Source organism: Mycena indigotica (assembly GCF_014461135.1).
Source record: "Mycena indigotica strain 171206Taipei chromosome Unknown Mind.scaff0005, whole genome shotgun sequence".
In the NCBI taxonomy this organism is placed as follows: domain Eukaryota; kingdom Fungi; phylum Basidiomycota; class Agaricomycetes; order Agaricales; family Mycenaceae; genus Mycena; species Mycena indigotica.
Window position 1 is genome coordinate 2,574,071 of NW_023503004.1, and position 11,844 is coordinate 2,585,914.

Here is an 11,844-nt window from a genome sequence, read left to right on the forward strand (position 1 = left end):
ATGGTGGCGGAGACTAGAGCCGAATGGTTATGACCAGTTGAGAGCGGGTGCACACGATGTGATGCACAATGGAATGGATGGATTAAAATGGCCTGTTAGATTATTCGATGCGCACAACGTCCGGTAAAGGCTGCTTGTCCGGTACCACAAATGACTTCCTGGCTTCCGCACTCATCAAAACATCCGTCGAGTAATAGTCCGCCCAAAGCCGCCCATCCGCCAGAAATGGGTTGGTCAGGAGGAAGAAGGGGAAAAGTTTGATTGGATCGTCGTCGGTGAGTGTAACAATGGAGTCTGAGTCGGCAGCTTGACTCTTGCGACGAAATAGGCGAACTCTTTCCAAGCCGAAATGCACCATTTGAATCCAAAAGTATGTCATCGTAAAGTGGAACGTGCGGCCGTTCGTCCGGGAGCTTTGCGCTATATAGTGCTCGATCCCGTCAAAGATCATGTTTTTGCCTGGAATGAGATTGAGGCTGTCTGCAGCATCACATCGCGAGGGGAGCCACACCTTTCTGCCGTCCATGGACCGACAGGACAACATAAGCAATTTGAATGTGCATGTAGTGGTCCCACGCGGGGAGGTTAACATCCGCAAACTGTTGCAGAAATTGTTTCGAGGATTCGTCAGCGCCGGCATCCGCTCGCTCGACCCAGGAATTGAGTAGTTTATCGAGATGCTCTGGCGCACGAGGGTCGGGAAGAGTTTCGAGAGCAGGTGGGTGGCCGGGTTCCAAATCCGTTGGGCTCCGTCCAGCTTGCACAGACCGTATCTCGCCAATAAGCCATTCAAACGCCTCGTAGAGTGCTTCTCCTTTGCGGAAAGGCTCGGTTGTCGTGGTGCTCGCCAAGCGCGTGGCTCGACCGGCAACGGCCTGCGCGAATATTTGCTCCAGCTCAGGAAGTGGCATAGCGTTAGGGAGCTCTTTTTTGGTGGCGATTCTACGTCAGCATCAGCAGAGTCGTCTACGAGGGCGATAGGCACCAACATAAGAACGGGAATATTCGCACCACGGGCAGGCTCCAGCTCAGCCAGCAACTCAAAATTACTCTGCAACTGCTCGACACTCTCCTCCATGCGTTCGCGGTCGTTGCTGTCGACACACCTGGTTGCTGGATAGTAAGTGGGACCTTGAATTGGATATCATCGAAGTGCATACCAGAGGAGAGCGTCTGCGTTCGTCACAAATGGACCCAAAAAGGTCGGCAGCGCTCGAATTTTATCACAACCACCAGCATCCCAACACAACAGGGTGGCCTGCCGAGGCGCGTTATCCGCACGAAAGTGAACCTCGGCAGTTTCGATGCTGAACCCGATAGTAGGGATGGACTGAACAACCTTGCCTAGGGAGCAGAAAAAGTCAATTCGCCAGTCGCTACAAAAGGGTCGACACCCACCTGTCCTCAAACGGTACAGCGTTGATGTTTTCCCGCTCGCATCTAGGCCCACGAGAAGGAACTTGAACTTTTCGGCGGTAGTGAGAAAGGGAAAGAGGAGTTCGCGGAAGCGACGGAGTGTGCTGCTCATAGTTAGAATGTTGAGCGGAATGGTGTAAATGGCTTCTTATACAGGCATTGGCAGGCAATGGCAGCCACGTAGAAGTTCGACGTGTTGGCGCATCGAGTTGCGATCCCTCAAGTCATGTTGACGGAGCGCCACGTCCTTGTGCTCGAGAGCGCTGCGGAACGAAAACGACAACGAAACGACAGATCACGGGACGTGAAAGTCATCCAGAAAACAGTTGTAAATTTCGATTTGGATACTGATGTATATAACCCAAGAACTCAGAAAATACCTCCTCTCTAACCAAAAGAATTTACTGGGGTGGACTGGGGAAAAATGAGACTGCATCACAGAAAGATAGAGACGGCTTACACTGGAGCGACGCTAGTGGCTGGGCCTGTTTGACTTTGACTTGAGTATATGAATCTAACAAGGGATTTTTTACATACCAGGGTCGGCAGTGAAGACTGGGAATGGCGAGGTAGCACACTGGATATAATTTTAGGGAAGAAGTGCGATGGTGATCACATGACGTACGGCCTGCTCGACGGCGGATGGGCTGACACCGGCGGGGAGATGGGGGTGGCCAACAAGAGGAGGCGGGATGGGGATGACATCAGAGCAGTCAATGAGCGAGGACCGGTCCTGTCCCAGAATCGCCAATTTCGACATCGCTGCACGGAAGTTGGTTTGCATGCGAGTTTGACTGCCTGGAAGTTGGACATGAGACTCGTATGAAAACAGCCCAGGGGCCTATATACTTACTGGCCAATGACTGCCATGCGCAGTTGGTGCGAGGGTCGCGGGCCATTTGGTGGTCAGTTTCAAGACGAATAGTGCCTTTGACTGAGCCCATCACTTCACCGTTATGGCCACCAGTTCTGAAAGCCGATGAGAAAAGAGAATCATGCAATTGTTAGTCCACGTACCCGGTGAATGTCGTGCCACGCAGCTGGGTCTCGATGAATAGTTGGGTATCAAAGATACCAGGGGTCGAATCGAAAGGAGTTCTACGCTATATCAGAAGACAGTCGTGAAGAATAAGAAAGCTGCAAGATACCCAGGGTGATCGGGTTCAATGAGGTCCGAGGCCGCGATGGAGTGTCTTTTGAGATGGATGAGTATAATGTGTAGTCTTATCTGGAAATCACGCACGAAGCAATCAACGCAACAAGCTCAGCCGGAGAGAAGCCGGCGTCTGCCATACGCGGAAGCACTTTGTCGAGAGGGTCTAGTTGCCCGGTGGTTAGCATTTAGCACCGAAAGTGATACATAAAACTTACCAAAGGGCTCTGGGACCAAACCAATGGGGGATGCAGCCTTTGGAGGCGGGCGACCGAAAAGGAATTCCAGACGTGGGGCTCCAGGACAGTTGCTGACTGCGACAGCACCTGCAAATTGGATACTGGAGCTAGTTGAATCTTCTTGCAAAGAAGATGGTAGACAGCACGAACAAGTCTCCAGGCGAGATTGTGGTGTTGTGTCTGGCAAGAATCGGCGCCTGGGCATCAATGATGTCGTCGATGCCGGCGTTGGCCGGGAAAGCCGTTTCCTACAAAAGGAGTTCATCGCGATTAACAGAGGGTCCCGTATATCTTACGATTTCGTCGAAAACGCTGATAGAGCCATCAGCACCTCCACCACTATGAAAAAAATTGAGTTGACGCGGCCAGTCGGATAATGTGGTGTTTACCCTAGCAGTAAGTTTAGGATCATTCATTGAATATTCACGAGCAACATACCTAGGGTCGGAGAAAATCCAATTGCGTCGTGGAAGGTGAGACGCAACGACTCATGAGCCTGCAAAATGGTGAACAAGTAAAGATCGAGGGAGTGAAATCGCAAACGTCTTCGCCACATTCATTCTCGAACAGGTTGGTCTGAAGGTCGTCCATGATTGGGAACAGCACGCAGCACGCAGCGTTCGCGGTGGTCTGGCCGGTTGAGCATGTTACGCGCTTCGTGACGGCAGCTGTAAAAAGCAGCTACATAAACGATGCGCCAGCGAACGAGAAAATGGTAGCCACCTTGAGCCGATTGCACGGTGGCAAGAGCGAGAAGGGAGGCAAAGACAGCTTGCATTCTAAGCTCGGGTGGAGGGCAACAAGTTGTAAGACTCGTTATTGAGCAACGCCCAAGCCCCTAGCTTTTAAGCTCTGTCGGTCCCGTTCTTGAAAATATTCTTGCGGCCAATGAAGTTGTTTACATTCCGAGTCTGCGACAATACAGACATCCATACGAACGGGTTATGAACGGGTCAACCGGGAATGACGCTGGCGTAGGTGGTCGGTGAGAGGACAGAGAGCATGTTTGAATGGTTGTTGGTTGGATTTCCAAGCGCGGTGAGAATGAGAGTACAGGGAAGTCTATGAATAGTTGTCCGGAAAGTCATTCCTTTCAGGTGTTAGTAAGTCAGCTCCGGATGCGGTTCCTGGGGGAAAGAGACAACCCAGCATCCCTCGTTGACGCGGATGCGACAGGCTGAAATCTTACCTACGACCGGTCACACCTAAATTTAGGCTGTATTCGAGGTTTTTAAAGGTGAGGTTGCGTAATAGTGGGTGCTCAGCGAACACTCGCTCCACATTGCTCCAGACAAGCTATGGATCAGCTCTCGCAGTTTTGCATCCAAATTTAACTCACTCCCACCGGACGTCGAGAAGAGCCCCATGACCTTAAAAGGTCCGCTGATTCAAGTTAAAAACGGCTCCGAGAAGACCAACCGGGACCCGAAGTATGGTTTTGAGCATTGGACGTGCGTAGGTTGGACGAAAGCCAAGCTTGTTGATCATGACCTCGGTTGTTTGGTACCGCATCCGAGTCAACCTGTCCGACAAAAGCGCTCGCCGGGAGACATAGGCTATGAGCAGACCGAGGCAGCGTTTCGAAACGAACTTGCACTTGCTCTCATCGGGGACCGGGTCAAGCTATTGGATGACAGTGAATGTGATTATCACGGAGTTCGGTACCGGGCGGAGAGCCGTGCTAGTTGTGCTGAAGAACTTCAAGAAGGTTTCAAGGCGACGAGGGCTGAAAGGGGACCTGGGGTGAAGTTAAAGACCACTTGGGCAACACTTGGGAGAAAAAGACAAGTTCCATTCGGATGACTAATGGGTTGACGTGGTCACGTGCTATAGGCCAAACTATAGGTCGACAGAGAAGTACCATACTAGTAAGCCACAATAGCGAGCAGCTGCGAGCCAGGCTTGCTTGCTATTTGCACTTGTAGCGCACTCCCTCTTCCCGCTCCAGAACACTGAACTCCATCAATCCGCTGAACCATCCTGCTCTCTGTGCTCCCATAATTCGCCCAGTCTCTCTCGCATTGTCAGGGTGAATCTTGACTGTTTTACCTCCGGGACACTGGTTTGCGGCAGCCGAGTCGGCAAGAAGCTGTACCTGGCAAGCGCGTTCGAGAGCGATATAAAAATGAACCGTGGCCTCAATCGAAGACGTGCCGACGAGGAGGCCATGGTTCTGCAGGATGACAGCTTTCTTGTTTCCCAAAGCAGTTGCGATAGCGCCTCCCTCTTGTTCTTCGAAGACTGGGCCGTTGTATTGATTGTAAACCGTATGATCCTTCAAAAATGAAATCATTCCCGCCTTAGTAACCTGCCCGCACATACCTCGAAAAATGCACAGGCATCCTGAGTAATAGGATCGAGCTCAATTCCTAGTGCCGAAAACGCTTTGCCATAGAGCGAGTGGGTGTGAGCCGCGCACATAACATCCGGCCGAGCAGAATGTATGGTAGAGTGAATCATGAACGCTGCAGTGTTCAGTATACGATAAGGCCCATCTTTTTGCCCGGACTCTTCCTCCAGAATGTTGCCAGTATGGTCGACAAGGAGAAGGTCCTCGGGTTGGATCAGCTTGAAATGGAGTCCGAAGGGATTGACCCAGAAGCAGTCCGAGCGTATCGGGTCGCGGACGGTAATATGACCCGCAAGGCCTTCATCATAACCGTGATTTCCTGGAGGCATATTTCAGTTTCATACTTGGTTTAGAGGGTGTGCTGACCGAAAATCCTGAAGGCTTGCGCGAGGCGGAACTTGATGTACTCTCGCTCTTCAACCTTCGTCGTAAATGTAGGCGGGGCAGGCAGTTTCCCTCGAAGAGCCTTGGCCTCAAATATGTCGTCGTTGTTGGTCATCATTTTTCAGCGTTTTCCAACCGGTCCTGCGCTCGACGAGGGTAGTAGCGAGTAGGAGAAACGACCCTGGGAGTCGCTGAAGACGGTGTGATATAGCGTGGATCGCATGGCAGCGTGGGCTTGGAGAACGAACGGCGTTGGGGCGATTCAATGTAGCTTCGAGCACATGAGTCGTCAGCCGACTCTGTACCCAACTAGTTGAGATTAAAGATGAGCCGAGGCCTTTCTTCCTTCGTATTGGATGTCACCGATAAGTTTAGTTGGTTGAGCTTGAAAGGGCCGGAAAGGCTGGCTTTCTCTGGAAGGAGGCGATATGTCCTGGTAATGCCAACGCGAAGCTAAATGTACCAAACTAACCTCAGTGTCCCGTCCCACTATCTCATATACAAAGCTCGTAGTTCACGGAAGGCCGTTGCGATATACCCCGCCTGGCTAATGTTGGAAGTTTCGCGAAGGAGCTAAAATGTTGAGCGGTGCACCGCCACATTGGTCACTCATCGACCACCTGCTTGGAATAAAAGAGCTGAATCATTCCCACTCAAGCCCCCGATAGAAGAGCGAGTCAAACAGCATAATAAAAAGCCAATATGCGAAATGGTGGACCGAGCTATCTATAATGCGAAGAACGCGATCTAGCAACAAGGGTACCTCGCAAAAAAAATCCTAGACATCGGGTCGAAAAAGTGAATTAAGGACGAGCCAGCCCTCCCTACCCTATTGATGTAAGCATGACTAAGCCATGTGACTTCCCAAAAAGGAAATTGTTTGTCATCAGTGTCTGTACAGGACACAGCACTGGGCTCATTGGATTCTATGCCAGGGCCATTCAAGAAATACCATATGGGAAGGAAAGAAGCAGATGTAAATGTCATGCTTACATGTCATTGTTTAGCACTGTACTTATCATCAAACTTTCCCGATTGGGATATAGGCCCTTAAACATTCCAGATTCTTTGGCAACAAGTCCTAAAAACATATAACTGTGCATTTCTAATCCTTCTAAATGTCGGTCCGGAGTCTGTCCTTGGCAAGGGATGGTGGCCGGAATTCGCTGGGGTTGATCTCGTTGCCCGGTTTGGGTTTTCTGGGGCGGGCTGGGATGCGCGGAGCGGCTGGAGTGGGGGGGACAGGTGGGAGAGGGGCTGGGGCGGCCTTAGGACGTCTGGAAGGTGCTGTGGTGGGGGGAAGGAAACGGGAGAAAGGCAGGATGGGGGAGTCATGGTGGGTGTGGTTTGTCTTGGCAGCTGGCACTGGTGTGTGGGGGTGGGGGCTGCTAACGCGGGTGCTGGATAACGTGCTGGCATGGCCAGCGGGGGGCGGGAGGTGCCCGGAGAGATCGCGGTACATGGAAGACGAACGATCGAGCGGCGTCACGTGAACGTGGATTCAATAAGCTACGAAAAATTTGGCTAGGTCTGCTGGTAGAGGAGGGGAAAATTCTAAGTGAGAAGTTAAACTAGGGAGAAAACCTCTGGAGAGGGGGTCTGCAGGGTTCAAGGAGGATTCTATGTAACATAGGTTCAAGGATATGTTATGGGCCGCGAGGGATGCCAAAGAGCGGCGCAGGGAGATATTGATCTCGTGGTTGCTGCTGCGGCCCTTTTGGAAAGCGCCAATAACACCCTGGTTGTCAGAGTGAATCAGCAGGCGAGCGTCTCGGAGGTTGTGGCCCTCGAGTGCGTAAATGAGCAGCTCAACTGCGACTGTCTCAAGCCATCCGATGTGTCTTGAGCGTGATTTCCAGTCACCGATGCCCTTCCACGCCGCCCATCTGTTGTCCAGCCAAATTCCGATGCCCCACGAGGTCGACGCGTCAACGAAAATGCCCAGATCTTGACATGGACCACGAGGAGCGATAGAGCGGGTGACGTCTGGCTTCTCTAGCATGGATTCCCACCAGGAAAGTGAGGAGAAGACTGAAGGGGGGGGGTATCTGGTCTTGAAGGTGTTGCCGTCAAAAGCCACAATCAAAGCTGTGAAAGCGGGGAGGTATGAGCGTCCCAGAGGGTGGACGAAGGTAATATGGCACAGGGAGCCATGGATCTTCTGCGCATCTGAGAGCTGACATCTGCCTGCAGAGCATTTGTCACGGAAATCGCGGATTCTGCGTAGGAATTTGAGTCTTTTGGGTTCCGGAAGAGCCACTGTTTTGTTCGGGATGTCCCACGAGAAACCAATGTAGGTGGCGATTGGCAGGTATTCGGTCCACTTGGAAGGATGCCAAGGGATTCTGAGTGGCGAGAGAGCTTCGAGGGCTTGCTGGCGGGTGAAAGCGAACCAGAAAGATGGCGGTGTCGGGGGGGAAGGGATACGGGACGCAGATGGGTAGCGGAGGCTGAGTATGTCATCTTCGTAGCGATTGGCCGGTGCAAATCCCAGTGCTTGCCAGATGTCTATAATGGCAGAGCCGATGAGCCCCGCGTTGCTGCTGGAGGATGCGCATCCAAACGGGCAACAGTGTTCTATGTAGAAGCCTTCTGGGCCTTGAAGCACGAACCATCTCTTGTGGGCTGGAAGGATAGGGCAAGTACGATGAAATTTAGCAATGTCTAGTACCATCGCTTGCGTGCCTGGTGGGGCTGTCGAGATCTGCCACACAGGTCAGTCACATGGTGAGACAGGCTCTTTAGGGGTGAATTCGATGAGGAATGGTTCTGAGCACAATTCAAGGCAGAAAATTCAATGAGGGAAAATTCAATGGGAGAAAAGAATTCAATGATATTCATGGGGAAAATTCGATGACATTCGATGACAAAATCAGAGTATTCAGTGAAATTCAGCGCATGGAAAGGGATTCGAGACGGAAGGAGGATTCGGGATGATTCGCGGAACAGCAACTCACGATCTCGGCGACATCCGAAGCTGTGCCAAATTTGGTCGGGAATTTGTCTTTGTCGATGAAGTGGTTTGTAGATGGATGTGTTGGAGCACCCTTGGAGAGATGGCGGCAGAGGCGGAGCTTGTCAGGCTCGCCGGGGCCTTGGGGTTGAACCGCGATGATGATGGGAGAGCACTGGAAAAAACCTTGAAGTATGGTCTCCGTTTTGGACTGGGAGAAAGGGCCACTCATACGGCCCGCCGCTACCTCCTCTGCCAGATAATCGTTGACAAAGGACGAATGGGCCAAAGTAGAGGGGTGGTTGGGGATGATGACCGTGCGATTGAGGACTGGGAAATCACCCATCGGGAATCCTTGCCGGAGCTTCGAAGGGAGGTCACGGTGGAGATCAAGCAGATTGAGTTGTCCAAGAAGCGATTCGAAAGCATCTGCGTCATAGGGGGTGATGATGCGAGAGAAAATTTCGAGGTCCAGAGGGAGAGCAAGAGGAGGAAGAAGGGAACCCAAGAAAGAAACAGCTTCGTTCTCAAACGGTTGGGTTACGGCGGCAGGTCCAGCCGAAAGCGTTGTGCGATTTGTCGCCGCAGAAGGAGCAGATGTGGAGGCGCTCGCGATCGTGAGAGCAGGAGGAGTAATTGTCTCCCCGAGTGTTCCAGTTGCGACAGACTTCTTGGCCGCCTGCTCTTGTGAAAATCGACTCGTTGCGGTACTCGCAGAAGGTTGGTTTGCCGTCGGTGAGGAACTTCGCGGTGCATTGCGGGGCAAAATGGCCTTCCTTCGCGCAGATGAGGCAGACGGGAGTTCGCGCGCTGAGCCCGCCTGCCAATCGAAAGGAAACACGGCCTGGACCTCCTCCTCTCAGCATTGGGCCCTTACCAATACGCAGAGAGCTAGAGGGCATCAGGCGGGGGGTGGGAGGGAGGCGCGGGAAGTGGCTGAGATTTTATGCGGCTGATTTTGAGGTCTATGATGGCCTTTTCGAGGTTTGAGCTGTAAAACGCGATGTCGAAGACAAATGGGGCTGAAATGTAGAGGTTGCGCAGATCACGGTCGGTAGCAAGGATGGCCGGGAAGAACTCTTCGCAGTCCTGATGTTGCTCGAAGAAAGCGAAATGGTCCGCGTACCGCTGCGCGCGGTCCGGATCCGTCTCCCGAATGAACTGCTGAAAGTTCTTGTTGGCCTCAATCCATTGGCCCCGATTCATCTTCAGCTCCTCCAACACCTTCTTCTCGAAATCCGCGACGTCGAGAACCACCGGGCGCTTGTCGGCTCCATTGGGCGCGTTGATCTTTTTGGTCTGGAGGGAGGCAGCGTTGGTGGTGATGTAGCGGAGGGAGGCTGTGGTGAAGAGAGAGAGGGGGCATTCGAGCTCGAGAATGTAGAGCTCGCGGAGATAGCGGTGGAAGGTGACGGGCAGGGAGAGGCCCGGGACCAGGCGGGTCTCTTCACGGACTTTTTTGGTGAGGCGGAGGTCGTCAGCCGAGGAGGAGCTTTTGCGCTTGCCAGAGAAAACGTCGCCAAATTTGGAAAGGGCCTCCAAAGCCGTGCGGGGAGACGCATTTGCCACCAGTCTCGCGAAGAGGGAAGAGCCTGGGGAGTCGGGTTCTTCTTGGTCTATGGTGACGAGGGACTCGTTGTCTGACGCGTCGGAGACCGAATCGGGTCGTCTTATGTGTTCTACTCTCTTCTCCGCTCTGGCTTCATTGCGGGCCACGATTTTCGCGTTCTCAGCGCGCTTCTGCGAGGGGTTGAGCCGTTTGAGAGCCTCGATTACTTCGGCTGAGAAGTGGGTGCGGCGTGTTCTCGGGGGAGGACCTTGCGGCACCTGGTTTTCGTCTGGCATGGCACTCAAAGGAAAGCGAGAAAGAGAATGCCGGCGCGCGAGATGTGTCGAGAGCGGGAAGAGAGAGAGAAAATGGAAAGCACGTGACTACTACTACTCTCCACATCTCTGACTAGCTTATCCCTAGATAACTTTGAGCCGCTCGTACCTCGCGTCAAAGTTATCTCGGAAAGTTTCGCGAAGGAGCTAAAATGTTGAGCGGTGCACCGCCACATTGGTCACTCATCGACCACCTGCTTGGAATAAAAGAGCTGAATCATTCCCACTCAAGCCCCCGATAGAAGAGCGAGTCAAACAGCATAATAAAAAGCCAATATGCGAAATGGTGGACCGAGCTATCTATAATGCGAAGAACGCGATCTAGCAACAAGGGTACCTCGCAAAAAAAATCCTAGACATCGGGTCGAAAAAGTGAATTAAGGACGAGCCAGCCCTCCCTACCCTATTGATGTAAGCATGACTAAGCCATGTGACTTCCCAAAAAGGAAATTGTTTGTCATCAGTGTCTGTACAGGACACAGCACTGGGCTCATTGGATTCTATGCCAGGGCCATTCAAGAAATACCATATGGGAAGGAAAGAAGCAGATGTAAATGTCATGCTTACATGTCATTGTTTAGCACTGTACTTATCATCAAACTTTCCCGATTGGGATATAGGCCCTTAAACATTCCAGATTCTTTGGCAACAAGTCCTAAAAACATATAACTGTGCATTTCTAATCCTTCTAAATGTCCATGAACCTTCTCCAGACACAAGTCCAAAAAGTGAAATTTCACCCTGGTAACCCGCCCTACCCTATGTGACATGTGTGACTTGATGTCATCAGCTGATGATCTGCGGTACCCTTGTCTAGCAATCGAGTCTACCACTGCGGGAAGCTCCTAACATTCCTAGGTCACGCACTCCAAACTTCACAAGCTACCTCATGCAAAAGGCGAATTTTAGCCTTGATATCCTAGGGAAATAAGGAAACGGCAATTGCTAGTCGTTAAAAAACTCACATCTTCGGTGACAGGATTCCCGTGCCAGACAGAGGCGAATCCACATTGGGGACTGGATGAATGAAGATGATTTTCTAAGCATCCGAGAGAACGACGCATACCTAATCGAGATTCTAGGATGGCAAGGTGAGTAACCTGACGAGAAGAATCAAAATAGTGACACACTGGTTGAGAGCCGATTCTTTTGAACGAGGTTCAACGCCTGCTGCAAGGACATCAACAACTTGAGAAATCCGCTTCTTGAGAGTTTCGGGGTGTTCGAGCTACATAGAAAGATTCATAGACAACCATGGCAGCAGGAAGTCTAATCAGAACGCCACTGATCCTGTACGGATGCCCATGGCAATTTACCCATGGGCATTTTGACCTGTAGGTTACAATAACCTGCAGGAAACAAGAACCTACAGGATCTTTTACAGGAAACAAGAACCTACAGGGTCTTTTAACCTGCAGGTTATGTCAACCTGTAGCTTACTATATGAACCTGTAGTATCTATCAA

The 11,844-nt window shown here is 51.7% G+C and overlaps 3 protein-coding genes across 3 annotated transcripts; all 3 read right to left on the reverse strand.

The window, feature by feature from the left end:
* Positions 1 to 100: 100 nt before the first annotated feature.
* On the reverse strand, positions 101 to 3,586 carry MIND_00589200 (Peroxidase; the record flags this gene model as incomplete). Its single annotated transcript, XM_037362650.1, has 21 exons — positions 101 to 459; positions 512 to 942; positions 990 to 1,106; positions 1,161 to 1,258; positions 1,314 to 1,344; positions 1,399 to 1,520; positions 1,571 to 1,679; positions 1,822 to 1,830; positions 1,877 to 1,901; positions 1,954 to 1,993; positions 2,042 to 2,214; positions 2,270 to 2,385; positions 2,434 to 2,514; positions 2,565 to 2,609; positions 2,660 to 2,735; positions 2,788 to 2,909; positions 2,959 to 3,056; positions 3,105 to 3,198; positions 3,243 to 3,304; positions 3,352 to 3,476; positions 3,532 to 3,586. The coding sequence occupies 21 exons, from the start codon at positions 3,584 to 3,586 to the stop codon at positions 101 to 103; spliced, it is 2,388 nt and encodes a 795-aa protein (XP_037220571.1).
* Positions 3,587 to 4,717: 1,131 nt separating this feature from the next.
* MIND_00589300 (Aldolase-II domain-containing protein) lies at positions 4,718 to 5,660 on the reverse strand (the record flags this gene model as incomplete). The annotated part of the gene is made up of 3 exons (XM_037362651.1): positions 4,718 to 5,083; positions 5,131 to 5,477; positions 5,525 to 5,660. 3 exons carry the CDS (start codon positions 5,658 to 5,660, stop codon positions 4,718 to 4,720), a joined length of 849 nt encoding a protein of 282 aa, XP_037220572.1.
* Positions 5,661 to 7,043: 1,383 nt separating this feature from the next.
* Positions 7,044 to 9,361, reverse strand: MIND_00589400 (Reverse transcriptase/ribonuclease H; the record flags this gene model as incomplete). Its single annotated transcript, XM_037362652.1, has 3 exons — positions 7,044 to 8,246; positions 8,500 to 9,305; positions 9,346 to 9,361. 3 exons carry the CDS (start codon positions 9,359 to 9,361, stop codon positions 7,044 to 7,046), a joined length of 2,025 nt encoding a protein of 674 aa, XP_037220573.1.
* Between the last annotated feature and the right edge of the window lie 2,483 nt (positions 9,362 to 11,844).